The 17,268-nt window shown below is 42.8% G+C and overlaps 1 protein-coding gene across 2 annotated transcripts in view; it reads right to left on the reverse strand.

The window, feature by feature from the left end:
* robo2 (roundabout, axon guidance receptor, homolog 2 (Drosophila)) overlaps nucleotides 1-17,268 on the reverse strand; it is a 261,243-nt gene that overhangs the window by 125,334 nt on the left and 118,641 nt on the right. For both annotated transcript variants that reach the window (XM_085430533.1, XM_085430534.1), the window contains exon 2: nucleotides 15,118-15,444. In XM_085430533.1, the coding sequence (XP_085286659.1) occupies nucleotides 15,118-15,444 (327 nt within the window). The remainder of the gene's footprint in view (nucleotides 1-15,117; nucleotides 15,445-17,268) is intronic.

Genomic DNA, 17,268 nt, shown 5'->3' on the forward strand with positions numbered 1-17,268 from the left:
TGTAGCACACAGGTTAAAAGACCGAAGTTAAGAATGTTTGCGCTGATGGACCATAAATCCAAAAACCAATATTCAGAGCTACTGTCCACATGATTAAACATTAATCATGCAGAGATGTGCAGAGCCAAACACACATATGGTGTTGACTAAGTTTGCTTTACAGCAGTAAATAAAGCTAAAAGGTGAGAAATGTGAAAAAAAAATTCAATACATAAACACCAAATCTGTTCAGCTTTCTGAATCTGATGTTTTAAACTCAGAGGATGAAACAGTACACAACCAAAGGAGAGAAAAATGCATAATGATAGCAACACTCATCAGAGGCTCCTGAGTACAGAACACAGCAAAAACTAGCTTTAGAGCTGTTGCCCAGATGAGAAACATTCACAACTTCTACAAAGAAATTCCTGGGAGGAAGACATGTTTTCTTGCTTGCTCTTTCTTCCTTTCACCCTTTATCTCTCTGGCTGTCTTCTTCTCTCTAAACAATTCCTAGGAGACAAAAAACAACAAAGACAAACGACTTTGGCCTTTTAAAAGAAGCGTCAAACCTCTCCCTCCAGTGTGCAGAGGATCCACGGAAGTCTGCGTGTTTCTTGCTCACCTCCTGCAGTGACATTAAGCACTGAAGGCTCTAGATGAGCTTCCTGTGGAGCTGTGACAGCCAGGACAAACACAGGCACTGTACTGGTTTAAACAGACACTAGGCCCACTCAAGTGTAGCAGTTCATAAATTAAAGACATGAGCAAAGAGAGGAAGAAGGGAGACTGAGCAAATACAAGCAGCAAACACATGACAGAAAACTATCTCCCATTTGGCTTGTCACTCAACTCAAGAGAATGTGGCAGAAAAGAGGGAGAAGGAAAAGCTAGAAACAGCAAGAGAAGATGTGGGAAGGCTAATAAAACTATATAATTGTTGATTTAAATATTTGGTAAAGCTTTAGAAAAGAACAACTGTTCAAATCTAACAGCTACACGAGAAACACATTGAAAGCAATCCAAGGCTAAAATGTATGCTTTTCTTTTTTTCTGGTCTAGAGAAGAGGCAAATGGGGAGGAGGGAAATGGAGAACAGGCACAGTGCCTCATCCACCTGATGCCATAATGCTTTCTTGCGTGGCTTTCTTTTGTAACACAAGTCCTGGGCAGAGGAGAAAGGCAGACACAAAGAACAGACAGTACTCTCTGCAGGACCCTCTTTGTGCCATCGCCACTCGCAGGCGGCAGGACAAAGCTGTCAGCTGCCTGGACACCTCGTTAGCCCCGCTCCCTGCAGCTCTCACATGGCACAGGGTTGACTGCGGCCCACCTGCAGGGACTGGCTCATCGCTACAGTGGAGCTTCAGCCACTGAGAAATACACACATACACACACAAACATGCGACCGTACAGCATTAAAGACCAAAGGAGAAACACAGTGCTATAAAACACACCTGTTCTACAGAAGGTTCAAAGTCCTCCATTCACAAGCCTTTCCATGGATATTTGCTTTGGTTGTTAAAGCTGATCTTTTCAAATGCAGCCCACAACAAAAGCACCTCAAGCTTGGTCGAGATGGCTGAGGGAACAGGATCAGACTTGCACACTCTGATCTTTTTTCTTTTACATTTCTTCAGTTAATGTAGGACGAAGAGTTGGAAATACAAAGACAAAGGGGTTAGCTGAACCTAGACGAAACAACCAATGCAGAAAAAAATCTCATTTATTTTGAGCGACCAAACTGAACTCATCAAGCAAGTTTTGACAATAATTGTAGCAGTTAATACTACACTACATTTTAGCATAGCATTCAGAGTAGGTTGGGGACTAAATGACATAAACTAATTAAAAGCTGGAAAAGCAAATTTTAAAATGTTCTATTAAATACTTCTATGATTTCTACATTCTGAGGTTTCCAAGTGTTTCTGCTCAGTCTTCCGAAGGCACTATAAAGCTGTTTTGCTATCACCTACAGTCTGCTCCTGTTAGTACTGTGTAGAATTTCAAGTAGGGTAAGTGCTTAGTTTGCTAAGACCAGGCCAAATAAATATGCAGGAATTAGTTCCAGCTTCACACGCTGTTAAAATAGGATCCACCAGTCAATGCACCAAAACAACCCCATTCACCACACTTCACTTCATTCTGGCTACAAAGAAAAGCAGAGTAAATGTCATATTCACACACACACAAAAACACACACAAAATTCAAGGATAAACATACTCCTTTTGATTACAAATATTTATGTTTATAGGTACTGTGCGTGCTGATTTTTTCTCATTGCCACATTTGACTTTTCCCAAGCAATGCTTACATTTTTCCTCCTTCAACATTCGGACATGCTTCTCTGACTTCTTACAATGAAGGAAAAAAAATGCAGTTCATTCAAGCAACCGGTTCATGTCAGTCATGTGCAAGGTTTTAACCACTTCCACCCTTTAGAATATTATTCACCGTGTTGATCTTCAAAATAAGTACTAAAAATCCCTCACATTAAAAATTATAAAGGTGCTGCATGAAATGAGACACCACAGACGAATAAGCAAACACAATAACCAACCTTCAATCAAAGCAGATGTAGACTTTGCGGCCATTAGAAAATGCTGATGTACCAAAAGGCAGCAATCAGTCAGGCTGGGTGTAGCCACCTCCCATGTATCAGTCTGGACACCCTCGTTCAACAGCTGTGGACTCATATGTTACTGTCGCACTACCTGCCACTGTCCATCCACAACCATACCACCCACAGAACACATCAATCATCCCGCTCCTGCTGCTTTTTAATCTGTTTCCACCCCCAAAGACCAAGGACGCTTCAAAATTACAGTGTAGAAAGGTCACTCCATCCAATTAGAACATCATCAGGGATGCACACCGCAGGGTCATTGCCTGAACCATTGTAACACATAGTAAATCCAAGTACCCAAGAAAGAACCCCCACTCTGACAGGCTTCAGAAAGGCAGACAGAATACTCAGTAGTATTTTCAGGATGAATCTGTTAGAGACAAGTTGTTGTTGGGACAGATTTGAGAGTTAATGGCATGTACAAGTGCTATGATAGGCCTATTCCCTAAAGATGAACAATATTATCATCATTCCTTATGTTGACCTTGTGATGACCCCAGCTTCCAGATCAATGAGGTCTCAAATCAAGATTAGATCAAGCCTTTATATCGTTCCCCATCATTCTAGTAACTTGCTCATCACAAGGATTCTTCCTCATAATAAGACATAACTGGACACACAGAAAGTGCCAGGCCTTCTGGAACAATAGAGAACTTTTGGACCAAGCAGAATGATGGTAAGAACCATGTGGAGACCATTGTTTTGGGTCGGCAGAAGGAAAATAGCTAATGAGAGAGTAGAGCGAGAGGGAGACAGTGAAAGACAGAGGGTGGGTCAGTGAGCTTTGAGCCACTCGTGGGCTGATCTAAGCCAATTAGACGCAAGTGACAGCTCAGCTTCATGGTCATGACACAACTAGACCACAGCACTGCTCTGAGCCCCCACACCCCACAGTACAAGCCTGACTTGGACCCCAACAAGCCTTTAACACTCCACCCATAAAAGCCTAAATACCCATCTATGACAACCCCCAACACCCCGGACTGAGGCCAAGAGAGAGGGAGAGTGTATGCTTAACAAAAGATGTTCTCTCCCCTTCTGTCCTGCCTCCTCTGCTCTCCAGAAGGAAGTGGCTGGCTGAGCAGCGCTCTCTGCCTGGCTCCGTTATGGTCGACCAACTCTCTTGACATCTGATGGTGTTGAGAGTTGCTGTGGTGACAGGGAAAATCCACTGACCTTTGCCCTGGTGCTTCAAAACTTGTGAACCCGAGACAAGTGAAAACCAAAAAGCCTGGTGGGGGATACATGAATGAGGAGTTTCAATTGAAAAATGGGGCTGGTTCATATGACCACCAACAGCTGTCATTAGTGTGGCACCTTCATCATGTGAGCTGATAATGGCGCAGCCTTCACAGTATAGATGAGGGGAGGTGGTAGGCCACCAGGTTGTGAGTTGTCAGGGCTCCAGGCAGCATTGGCCTTGTGATTAATGACACAGGGCATTGCGCCACAAGGAGCTCAGCAGCACGTGCCGCACTGGTGGCAACAACAAAAACTCCATACACTGAGGGATTGTGGACTTGTCACACTTTAAAACAGCTAGTCACAATAGGCGGAATATCAAAATTGACATTCATATATAGCAAAATTGTATTAAAATTGTATTTTAAAAAACCCCCATAAATAATCATGTGGCACGCCCATCATGCTGAAATTATAAATGCATGGCTTAATGCGTCCACTCATCTACGGTTGATGGAGCACCAAGTTTACGAAATCTGTGGATGGCTTTTTTTCGGGGGGTGAGGAATCAAGAAATGCAGAAATGAAGGATGACAGGAAGGAGTGATGGGGGTTGAGGGACACCCAGCAGGGGGGTGGGACAGGACAGCCCTCTGCACGTCTAACGTCTGCCACTCAAGTAAGTTAATGATGCCACATTCTTGGGCCAACCATCCCCCTGCTGCGTGCGAGAAAAGAGAGACAGAGATAGGCGACTGAGGGTGTCGTGTCTTGGCACATGGAAACAGTGAGAAGAGGTGAGATGCTCTTGTAAGGTGGGGGGGTGTGGCACATTGGTGAAAATTTAGGGTCTGAGAACATTTATGACAGTCAACACCCCATTTGGCACTATTGAGTGATACATGAATGATACAGTATACCCCTCCTCTTTTTTTCTCTTCTCAATTACATGGCTGTCTCCTGCCTTCATCAGCATGCTTTATCGAGTCAAATTACTAATTAAGGTTTATGAGAAGTTCTGCTAATTTTGTTAGCAGTCAATCACAAGGTCGCTATTTGGTTTGTGATAGCAAGAAGGGGAACGCGATCAGCATTTTGGTTTCAGAGCAGAGTGAGCATCAATTTAAGGGATAAGGGAGAACCGGAGGAGGGGTGTGGGTTGAAGAGCTGCAAGATACTGAGGGAAAGATAACAAAATCCAGTATAGCCCGTAGCAAATGCAAAAAAAATAAATAAAAAAAACAATCACTTGTTTAGGTTTAGTTTCACAAAATATCTTTGTGGGGTAAATAAAACTTACTAAAGAACATCATAATACCTACATGAGCCCAGTCAGCCATAGAGCTGGTAATAACAATTCTACTTTCGAGATTATACCACTAATAACAGAACTTGAGTAGGGCGTACTATAAGAATGAAAAAGCTGACAGATCCTCATATCCCTTAATCTATAATTAAATTATCTGAGCTCTTCCTCCTCTGACACAGGAATAACCCTGCCTTCTTGAGCTATTTCTCCTTTCATACATCTCCCAATAACACTAGCATAACTGTATTAGCAGTGTATGCTAGAGATGCTCTCCAGACAGCTCTGTTTTCAAGCCATGAGGTCAGATGATGGTCAATCAATGGGAGGTCACATCCAGACCTGGCCAAAGGTCAGCCTATCTGGACCCAAAGGTACAACGGGCCTATCAACCCCTTAACTGCTATGAATGGAACTAAATTATGTGGACAGCTCCCTTCTGCTTCGAGTCAGAGAACCTGATAAGAAGAGCAGTTTGCCCCATTTTTAAACTAATGTTTTATAATTAAAAAATGAGAACAACAAGCGAACGATATTTTTAAATCAGAGCTAATTTTTGCCATTTAGGACTTTTTTTTTGTGCAGTTTTGTGTAAGGGGGGGATAAGTAAATTGCCAAAAACAGGCAATTAAACTAATAACACATTAGCTGCATAAATTATCAACCGACTAATTGCAGATGTATCCCACTCAGCATGTTTTGAATAATATTGTTTTCCATAGCCTGCCCCTACAGCAACAGAAGCCTAGATCGATATTCATGAAGTGTCAGAGTTGCAATTCATGTGTCTGTTGCGCACAAACACCACAGGGACCTTTAAAAGAAAGATGGCAGCACAGCTAACATGTAAATTTCACAGTTAATGCCTGGGCATGGCTTATGTTGGCCAATTAAGCTGTTCTTTTCAGCTCCATTACAACGCTGTGTCTTGGGGTTCATTTTTCCCTTACTGTGCAATTTAGGGCTCAAATGGGCAAATGTTGACTGTGCCAGTTGGACAACAAAGGGGGAATTTGGAGTCTGTTACAGTGTGTGGGCACAGGCATGTGTGTGCTAGTGCATATGTGCCTTTACAAACCTTGCCTTGTGTATGAGAAACAGCTATGTACCGTTGTTCCTGTGTGCCTTTGTGTGTGGAGGTCTAATTTGTGCGTGAAACAGGAGAACACTAATGGCTTCTAAAGATCGGTGGAGTCAAATGAGCGTGCTCATCAGTTAGACACACACCCTTTGGTGATCACTTAGTGTCATTAGATTTCATTTCCTGTGGAATAAGAGGATCTTGGTAGATCCCAGACAAATCCCTGCAATCATAGCAACACTTCAGATGATTCACTGCCTTCATTTCATCCTTACTGGGTGGCGGGTGCTGTTGCGTGTGGTATTATTAAATTTAGACTGTTACACTAACAAGATTCATTCGAAACACACCACCAGTATGACATGACATGATTTATTTTCCACATTTTTTACTAAATCAGGAAGCAAAAAGAAAAGACAACTAACCGTCCAACCATTTGAACACACACACACAGACGCAGTGAAACAGAGACAAACACATTCGGCACCTGCATGTTCGCTAATAACTTTGCCCTGTACAGTGTAGTGCACAGGGGCCAGCAGCAAGAGGCACTGAGATAAGATTCTGCTTAGCATTTGAATAGAGAGTTCTGATTTCTATTCAGCTGGCCTTTGGCCATGCTAGTACTGAAGTGGTCTGGGCAAGTCTGTCTGGTGACTGGTCTCCACCGTGCCAGCAAATATGCAGGCTCATATCTGGCAATTTCAACGTCTGTCAGTGTCCCGGTCTGTCTGTCTGTCTGTCCGTTTGGCTGGATCAGTGTCTGGCCGGTTAATAATCAGCCTGGCTAGCTGCTAATCATCCTCGCAGCTGCAGAAGCAGGTGGCCACACATACCACAGCTCCCAGTCTCATTCACCATGTGATGTCATTTCACTGCACCTGGTCATACTGCGTTACATATAAATGAGCAAGATAGTTTTCCCCTGTTAAACGAAGTGTCTGTCCCTGAAGCGCAAAACCTTTGACATTTATTTCTCACTGGAGTAGATGGGCAGCTTACTGTGGTGCATTGGTGGCTGAGTGAACGGATCACATTTTTGTGACTCATCCACACCTTGGCCAAGTCTGGGACGGATCCCACAGCAGTCTAACAGGCACAGGCAGCAGTTAGCACCCAATCCACATCAAAATGGGAAGCTATTAGCTCTGGAACACACAAGGTCACCTTCAAAACACACACAGCATCTATGTAACTTCCTTTGCTGGCGTGCAATGGACGGAGCAGCACAATCATGTAGGGGCCAAGCTGCAAAGTGGAAAGGAACCACAGCTGTTTTAGAAAGTCCTCTCAAACATTTGATCTTGTCTCCCCTCACTTTTGAAAGTGACTAAAATACTTATAGTATCAGTTTCAAACAGCAGGAAAGGAAGTGAGCGAGGGGGGGAGTGGAAAAAGGGAAAGATAGCACAGAGAGAGGGAAAGAGAAGGAAAGAGATGGAGACAGCAGAGACTGGATGATTAGGTTTCAACGCTGGTCTGCAGCTGTTGAGGGCTCTAGGTGTCCCTTACAGCAAACGTAATCCAAGTGAAACACATTATCTGTCTACGCCATGGAAAAAAAATCACAGTCATAACACATCCGGATCCTCAATAACGAGCGTGATGCAGGGGCAAACAAAGCTCAGTGCAAAAAAGAGAACAAATAACTGCATAAACATATGAATTAATAATGAAGAATATTCCACTGGTGATTGTTTTTCCCCCTAAAAACCACAAGGCTAGAAAAGCAATATACTATGAATACTGTGCTTCTTATGGTCAGTTTGCAGTATGTGTTTTCTCCTCCTCCCTTCCCCGGTTCGCTTCTTTCTCCCACAGTTCAGTTAAGAATGTAATGAAGCTGAACTGCTGCATCTCCTACATTCCCCAAGGGCTACTTTAAGGAGGGAATGTCCTTAATGTTTGAACAACAAGAAAAACAGCCACAAAAGCCATTTACCTTAAGCATTTTTAAGTTTGCTTATGTACTTGTGTAAATGTACCTGTGTACTTTTGTGTGCACAACAGTATTTAACAGGACATATCCATCAGAACACCAGTGTGCAGTGTGACATATGCAGCCCAAAATACACACACTGAAATATGGACCTGGCTGAGTCCTGACCCTTTCACAAGAGCATTGTGCACCCTGCAGCGTATGGTGATGGCATGCATGCATGTGAATAAATGTGTTTTTTAAGGGTGTGTAGGAAAGTATAAGGAATAATGGACATTTGAACCAGGAACTTGAACACAGAACAAACACGGCACTTCACACACCAGAGCCTGAATCAATTTCGGTAACATTTGATTCAAACCCACAACAGCTAGTGACTGAACTTCAGCCCTTCATCCTGTCACCTCCTCCCTGGCTCCGCATGATGGATTACCATCTCTGGCAGCCTCAGAGGGTCTTAGAGAGAAGGGAAGGTGGGTGGGGGAGGTCAGTTACGACAGGGACATATTCATCGGAAGGGAGCGCTAGGTTAAGGAATTATGGTATGACAGAGATCTGGGGTGGATAGGAGAGGGCAAAGGGGTTTTCAGGGGTCAGAGGATCCAATCCCGGCTGGACGCAATGGCAAGCCACCCTCAAAATGCAGTGGTCTACAGGGATTTAACTCAGGGTCACATTTTTGATTAATATTATTATCACTCACTTGTCCTTTTGCCCACTTGCCAGAAAATAGAGTGGTGTCACACATATTAATCCAAATCTGGTAAATGGCACACCTGTGCAACAAATTAAAATAGACTTAAAATTGGAAACTTCATGTGTTATTAACAGATAGACACTGAAGACTAGATTAATACGGTGATAAGGGTTTATTGTTTTAATGCTAAACATAACAATTTGCAAAATGTACACAATTCAAATAAACCTGAACCATCACTTAAAAAAATGACAACAGAAATCAAAGACCAATACAGTGAAGAAAGCAAGATCTTGTCACCCAGTCTGTGTTTTAAAGTTAATCAATAATCAGCCTGCAGACATGTTTCAATAATTTAGAGCTCAGTCTACATGTGAAACTGTCTGATACCTGTCTAGAAGGGCTCTCTTTCTACAGTGCTGTCCGATTTGTAAAATTTATACACTCTATGTTAATGCAAAGGTTCTTTTTTAACTTTTTTTTTCTGGTGAGTGAGCATCCGGGGTATGTAGCATGGGTGATGAGAGACATTGTGGAGCAAAGAGGACGAGGCAAAACACAGGCAGGCAGGGAGAAGAGACAAAGCAATAGACCTGCATTGTCAGAGCGGAGAGGCCATCAATAAAAGTGTCACTATGAAGGGAGAAAGAGGGAGAGTGTGAAGAAGCGAGAGCGGGGTATATAAAAGAAACACAACAAAACCTGGTGCGACTGGTGCTTCATCTTGCTGGCCACTAATGGGCGTGAGAAGCGGCTGGTTCAGCACTCTTTGCTTGATGGCTCACTCCTCCTGTGACGGGCCATGGCATCCTTGACCGAGAGCCACGCACTTACTTAATCCAGTTTGTACACTCAAAGGTGACATAATGGTATAAGTAGAGAGGTGAAGTTTGAAAGAAAAGGAGACAAAAAGACTGATAATAGGCTGAGAAAGATGGTCAAAGGTCATCCCAAACTTGGATCTAAGTACTCGATCTCTTCGCCACCTACTCACCACATTTTCCATCTTTGTCTGCAGCTTTTGTCACACCTCTACATTACTGTTGTCGTGATTCAGCCACAATGTATGTGCACCGTATTTCCCTTCTAGAGTACTGCTGTCGCTTCATCTAAAGGTAATCTATTTCCCTAGGTGGAGCTGGCGAGGTCAGAGCTGGGACACAAAGCCCGCTGAGGAAAGTAAAAGTGCAGTCTCAGGATGTGTACGTGTGCGTGTATGAGAGAGAGACAGTGAGGATGTTAGTGACCGTAGTGTATCCCTATGATTTATCTTCCTGTGAGACTTTCCAAATTTCTGTTCCATTTCTGCAGCCCGGCCTCTTTCCAAGCATGGCACAGGAGTTAGGCATCTGTAGGAGCTCCTCATTTACTGTGACCATCTGTGACTGATAAAGGTGATACGATCAAGCTGCGTGACGCTGTATATGGCTGGAAAACACTATAGCCGTGCATCTGAATATGTGTGTGTGTATGTGTGTGTGCATATGAATAGACAGGAAGATCTCTACAGAGGTCAGCAAACTCCAGCTGACACATTTAATCAGGGATTTTTTCCTCTCTAACACTATCAGGAGAAGATATGTTTCACATGCTTGCCCTCTCTCCCCATCCCTCTTATCACAGGACAACATTCCCACTTTTTCTGCATGTATGCTTTTTGCTTTTCCTCCGTGCTTGTTTCAGCTCAGACAACAGTGAGCTCCAGCAGGAAGGTTTTTTAAATTATTTTTTACTTTTTTTATATGAAAATGTAATAAACTAGAAAATACTTTGGTGTGGTGTGAGCAGCAGATTTATGTTTATTTTATCTGTGTGAGCAACTGATCTTTTATTTATTGAGCAAGTTATTGAAAAACCAGACAAACTGTTTTAGATGGACCCGGAAATTTGTGTTTTACACATCTAAGAACATAAAGAAACAGACACGTCAAGATGTGTGGTATGAATAAAACACTTAGATATTACACTTACAAATGAGAGTTTCTGAGACTGTGTTGTATTTCCTAACTATAGCATGCATCATTAATGCGCTGTAATGGTTGCGCTGTTGCTGTTTTCTTCATTACCCTTCATTATTTCTCAAGGACTCCCGCACAGATTAAACCTCAGTCTACCGGGGTTTATACAAGCACGAGGGCAGGTGTTTGTGAACACGCGTGTGTAAGTGCGTGAGTGTCTGTTGTTTGTGTGCACTTGTCACCCCGTTTTCTCATTTCTGAACTGGAATAATGAGTCCAGATGAGCTCAGCAGTGCAGCTCATCCTGACTCCCCACCTGGCTTGCTCCTTTTGGCCCATCCCTTTATTAGCTCCCCACCTCATGCTGGACACAACAGCAACAGCTTGGTAACCCTCCTCCTCTCTTCAACACTCGCACCTTTCCCAACTCAATTTTCCTGCTAATTACCTTGTTGTACGAGTACCAACTGCTACCTAACGATTCACTTAATTGCAGAAGTGGTACATTAGATGATATCAAAGGACCTTTTTAAAAGTCATCCAATCCCATTCCAAGCGGCATTTAGAACCAACCCAAGACATCTGTTTCATTTCAGTGTCATTTGCATTTTTAAAGGTTAAAACCGAACAAAGCTGCAAAGGTATACATCTAAAACTCATTTTTTTTGTCTTCATTTATATGTGGTGCCTTTCCCCTGATGATTACATACAGTTAATACACAAGTAGACATGTCAGAGGGCCTATATCACAGTTGGCACTCAATTAAAAGTGATATGTGCTAGTTTCAGGTGGATGTAGTTTGCGTCAAGCACCTGAAAAGATTGGGCTAGTTAACGTTTTCCTTGGGATCCTATTGCCCCAGGTGTGCCTTGTCACACTTACATATACACAGATACTCGCAGTGCTAGCAATTTATGCAGCAGCGATGGCTGCAGCTTGCATTTCTGACACAGGCTTCACAATGATTTATGAACCTGCTCATTGACCTAGTTTATCCTGAAAAGAGAAAAGGGGCACATTCTCTTATATGCAGTATATCCCATATTGCTGGCCTGGAGTCAGTTTTGAAGAGGAGTAAGATTACAAGGCAGGCTGCTCCGATACCCTCTAGGCAACACATTTACAAGTTCTCTTATCTTCTGAAGTACAGGACAGTGAACAACAGCTATAATGAAATCTCTCCCAAATGCAGCAGAGTGATGTCTGGGCATTATCCCCACACTCTGCACATGCACCATGGAGCTAGATAACACAAAGCAGTCCATGTTCTTGTCCATCTATTTGTGCTCAACATCCAACACTTAAAGGAGACAAGGTTGCAGACCTAAGCCCAGTAAAGGCACAAGTGCCCCTGCCCACTCGGGCCCACATTAATAATGCATTGGCACCTCTTGGAGGGCTCTTCCCCCTTTGCCTCTTCACTCCACATTTCCTCCTCTAAAAGAGAGAGTGGTGAGTCCGGCCCAGCTTGATGCCTGGCATGCAGCAGCGCCACTCTGTTCAGTGGACACAGAGTTCAATCTGTTTCAGAACTGCAATTCAATTATCTCACCAGGGTCCTGTTCAACCACTCGTGAATGGAAGGGGGGCAAAGGTGCGTTCAATACAATGGAGGGGGAGATCGAGGCAGGGGATGGGGGAGGATTGGGGGGGTTACAAGACATATCATAAACACAAATCCAGTTCAACATGGATATAGATTTAAGACTTTTTCTTGTGAGATTAGCTTTGGCTTTACAATCACTGGACGGATGTCAGGACCTGATAAAGCTAATCACTGCTGTAAAGCGAATGCAGAGGGATTTAGCACATCGCCCCCCCTTCTGCCCCCGCAGTCCCCTGAAGACCTGGCTGTGAAAGAAAACTGAGAAAGCCCAGGGCCCAAAACAGACCAGGCATGGAGCGTGCCGCAAAGTGCCCCTCCCTCTTCTTCAGGCTCTATGATACCCTTATCTCAGTAAAAATGAAACACACAGAGGAAATACGCTGCAAAATGGGCACTTTTTTTTTTTTTATCACGGAGGTTAAATTTCTAATCATCACTTTGTAGATGTCAACAAATACCTAAAGTTTACTGGAAAGGAACATAATTATTTGGTCATCTAATCACATTTAAAAGACCAAAAATAGTCTATATTTAAAAGACGGAAAAAGATAGTGCGCTCTAACCATGACAAAAGTACAATAGCAAAAGACTCTGGAGCTCTGCACTGTTTCGGACCATTTTGGTACCTTAAGCCAGATACTTGATTAGCTCAGAAAGAAATGCTGCCAATCAGCTTCAGGAAATTCTTCCTCAAGATGCTCAGGATTACCTACAGTATTATTAAAATTGAAACAAATAATTAATGTCTCCATATAACACATTACCTGAATATTTAAACATCTTTTTCCTTCTCCTCACCTTTTCCATTTTCTTCAACATGCCTCTGAGGGCTTTGATCTCCTACTATTAAAATAATTTAAATCAAAATTACCCTACTTTAACAAAAAGTCACATTTGTGCACCATCACACTGTAATCAAGTAGCACAGTGAATGACTGTCAAACAGAGCCTTTTCCTGCACCCACACTCCATCTTTGTCAGGCCACCATTGCCGTCATTCTCAAACTGCTATGCCTCATACAGGCTCCGGCCAGTATGCTGTCACTATAATGAATACTGAAGTGTTCAGCTTATTTCACGTTTTCATAATTGGTCCTTGTTAAGTGTTTTACAGCAGAGCTAAAATAAACCAAACTCCAATTAGAAGTCTTCACTGTAATTTAAAAAGTAAAGACCTCAAAGTACTGAGTGAAAAATTCAGTGTATTTGTCTTTTTAGCCAGCAGTGTTGTCTTATGATGGTGTATTGTATAGATTACTTTTACACCATTCTTTTGTTATACCTTGTATAGTGTATGGAGCTACACAAACATGTCCAGTTCTGTACACTTGTTTGTTGCCTGTATGCTGAACCCTACTCTCAAACCTGGCATCACTGTTAATACCCATCAGATGTGCGCTATACATATTTCTTCACCTAGCTCTGCTCTTCCCTCCTGCCCTAGTGACCCCTCACCCTTCACCTTTAAGCCATTCAAGTAGTCAATGCCTCTATTCAACCCCCTCTGCTCCTCAGTCCATATTACATGAGAAAGAGGGAGAGCGAGACCATGAGAAAGAGAGAGAGAGAGAGAATACTGAAGAAGAAAGGCTAAGAAACCGTGTTAGAAGGAAAAAAATAAAATAATCGAGAGGGTTCATCAATTTTTCATGAATTTTCATTTAGAGTGGGAGAGGCCTCTTACAGCAATCGATAGATCAAGCTGCTGTCACACAGTTAGCACCTGGGGGCCACTGGAAGGCCCTCGGGAAGGCAGGGCAGTGGATCAGAAGCAGAGACCAACCCCCTCCAACCCATTTCCTAAGGATCAAAAACTAACTATGAATTTTACTGTCATCACCTCAGAAATACAATTACAGGCAGAGGATGTTGTTCCTGCTCTCTTTTGTCTATAAATCTAAAACATTTGATTTCCAATTTTTGCTTGTTTTATGTTGTCTAAGGAGTCCAGCTCAACATTTTGAGAGACTGTCTAAAGTTTGTCACTTTCATGATAAGAATTCTCCTCTTCCACAACATAAGGACATAGGGACTTTCCCCTCCACCTTATGGGCATTTTGAGGTGCCTGGGAGTGGCTGTATAGGAAGCCCATCCTGAGACTGCTGGGGGGTAGGCTCATCTTCAAAGGTAATTCGATACACAGCTCAGGTTATGCCTGTCACCATTCACCAACAGACTTCAGAAGGCCTGTGCTAAATGTCCATCACAAACTGTGCTTGTCATTCGACCCCCACTCACCTGCGAGAGAGCCATGTCAGCCATGCCATCATGTTCCCATCATAAAGCCTCCCAGCAGCTTTACGTACATACTCCAACCCATACACACAACATCAATATATATCCCTTGGGCTTGGATCACATTTATCAAGTGCATGGAAGAAAAAACTCATTATCCAAAACTCCGACCAATATTCCACAATGTGAGGTCGTAATAGGGTTTAAGTGGCTCTTTTAGACCAGCAGGAAATTAGTATTGTTTGTAAATGGAGAAGCAAAATGAAATTAACTAAAAATAGTGCCAGAAATTGTTGACTTGTTTACTTTAAGTACCTACAGTAGAGACGATGTTTCAACGCTTGATTAGATCAAAAATGTATTCTGAATGTGCTGAATGCAAATCCAGTCTTTCCATCAGTAAGCAGTGAGATCAGGATTTCTCTTTATCTGTCCTTATAAATTACATAATGTGAACAGAATCATTTTGAACTCCAGCAAAGAGGAGAAGAGACTCTTGACTTACATGCTACTTCCAAAGATGCATTGCGGCTCACAGCTTCTCCCAGGTAGTTCCGGGCCACGCAGACATAGGCTCCCTCATCTGGTTTGCTCCGCCGTCCATGAACGATGCGCAGGAAGAAAAGCGAGCCGGTGGGCAGCAGCATACGGTGGGAACGTGGGTCATCTTTGTCTGTTTCCACCCGCTCTCCATCCTTGTACCACTCCACTGTCGGGGTTGGCCGCCCCTCTGCTTTACAGTTGAGAGTGGCGGGCTCCCCTTTGGATACGATCAGGTCAGAGGGATGCTCCACAATCCGGGGTGGGGAGTCCTCCTGGCGCAGACGGGATCCTGAGGAAAAAAAAGGATGTTTTATGTTCAGTGATGTTATTATATAAGCTTTATAAAGTTAAGAACCTCTTTCATAACAAACAATAGAAAAATAGTGGGAATATGGGGTTTTAATTAATAAACACAACTCATAGCAACAAAATAAATAAGTTGTCTGGGTCGGGAAGACCGACCTCTGCCCAGAGCAAAAGCTATGAGGTGTGGCTCTGAAGCGGTCTCCAAGGTATCAATTGACAACTTTTACTCTTAAAGAAGAAAAACATATAAACAGGTGGCACAGTGAAAACACATATAAACAGTGTTGTTTCTCAGCAAAGGGGTCCAAGGTGAACCCACTGGTCAGCTGTGGCCTTTATGTGTGGGGTTTTTACCCAGTGCCCACTGGGTACCTACTGCCTTTTACCTCCCACAGTCAAAAGAAATGCATAATAGGTTAACTGGGGATTTTGTCTGTAAGTGTGAATGTCTCGTGAATGATTGTCTGCTTCCATGCTCTGGCCATTTATATTGACTGGCGACCTGTCAAGAATGCATTCTGCCTCTTGCTCCTGACAGCTGGGATAAGCACCAGTGCCCATGTGACCTTGGATTGGAAAAGCGATTAAGAAAATTGATGGACATATATAATTCAATGTTAAGTATCCCATAAAAAACAAACAAATAGTAACAACTAGGAAAAGAAACTCTGGTAATCCACTTTTTCAAATAAAAAGTAAACTCAAGTTAATATATACTGGAAAAGAAGGACAACAGAACTTCTACTTTCTGTGTAATGATCCAATATCCACTGCGATCCACTGTGTTCTGCTGAGTTGATTTGGCAGCCTATACATAATTTACAAATGCAGTTACTACTCACTAAGCGACATCTAAAACCATCAAGCTACAATTCAACTCAACAGCAATAGGTATATACAAAAAACCCACCCAAAACAGCTAATCTGGCTACATGTATCCACATTTAAACCCCCCCAATTTTGATTCACATTGTTCAAAAACCAGGTGACAAAAGCAGTTGTTTTTGCTATTTTTCTTGCTGCCTGGACCCAAATAGCAGAGGTAAGTGCCTTTATATATCTGACTTGGGATGGAAGCTTGTAATAAAAGCCTATTAAAGCTTTTAATAACCATAACAGGTTAGTCAAAAAAATATTCTATCTGCTCTTCTCAGCCCATGCAAGAGCTTGAGAGTAATGGAACTTACAGGCAAACAGTGAATGAAGGCATACAGTTAGCTTACATTAGAATTACACACATAGACCCACATTATGCTGTTTATCTGCCCTCTATATTTGGTTTTCAGAAAAAGTCAGGAAAAGTGGGAGTTCACTATGCAAAAAGCAGGCATGTGATGTGAATATGAATGTTGGGGTCCAGACTAATGTCAAATGCTAATCCCCTGTGGTTGAAAACCTTGGCCCACTCCTTTTCATTAGAGCTTACAGTGGGTAAGCTTTTGGAGCCTGGCAGTTAAGATAATGCTCCCCGAGTCAGAGTGCGCAGTGTGTCTGTGACCAGGTCTTACCCATGGTGATAAGAGGCTGTAGGCCACACAAACGCACGCACACACTCTTATATCAAGGAAGCCATGGGAACCATGCAACAATCAAACAGTCTGATCCAGCAATCAAAGACACAGCAAAGGGAATGGGGAATGAGGCACAGTTTTCCAACAACCCTTTTTTCTTTTGAACCATTCAATACCTCATCAATAACTCTGCTTCAGTTGACAGCTAAATGTTAACCACTCAGTGTTGCCTTAAGTTAAGAGCTCAGCTCTTTGTCTTAAAATGAGCTGTTGCAGGTGTGCATGTGATTGAGCAG

Source organism: Copadichromis virginalis, linkage group LG14 (genome assembly GCF_057382275.1).
Source record: "Copadichromis virginalis isolate Kocher_CV1m ecotype Utaka linkage group LG14, C_Virginalis_male_GT1.1, whole genome shotgun sequence".
NCBI classification, from domain to species: Eukaryota; Metazoa; Chordata; class Actinopteri; order Cichliformes; family Cichlidae; genus Copadichromis; species Copadichromis virginalis.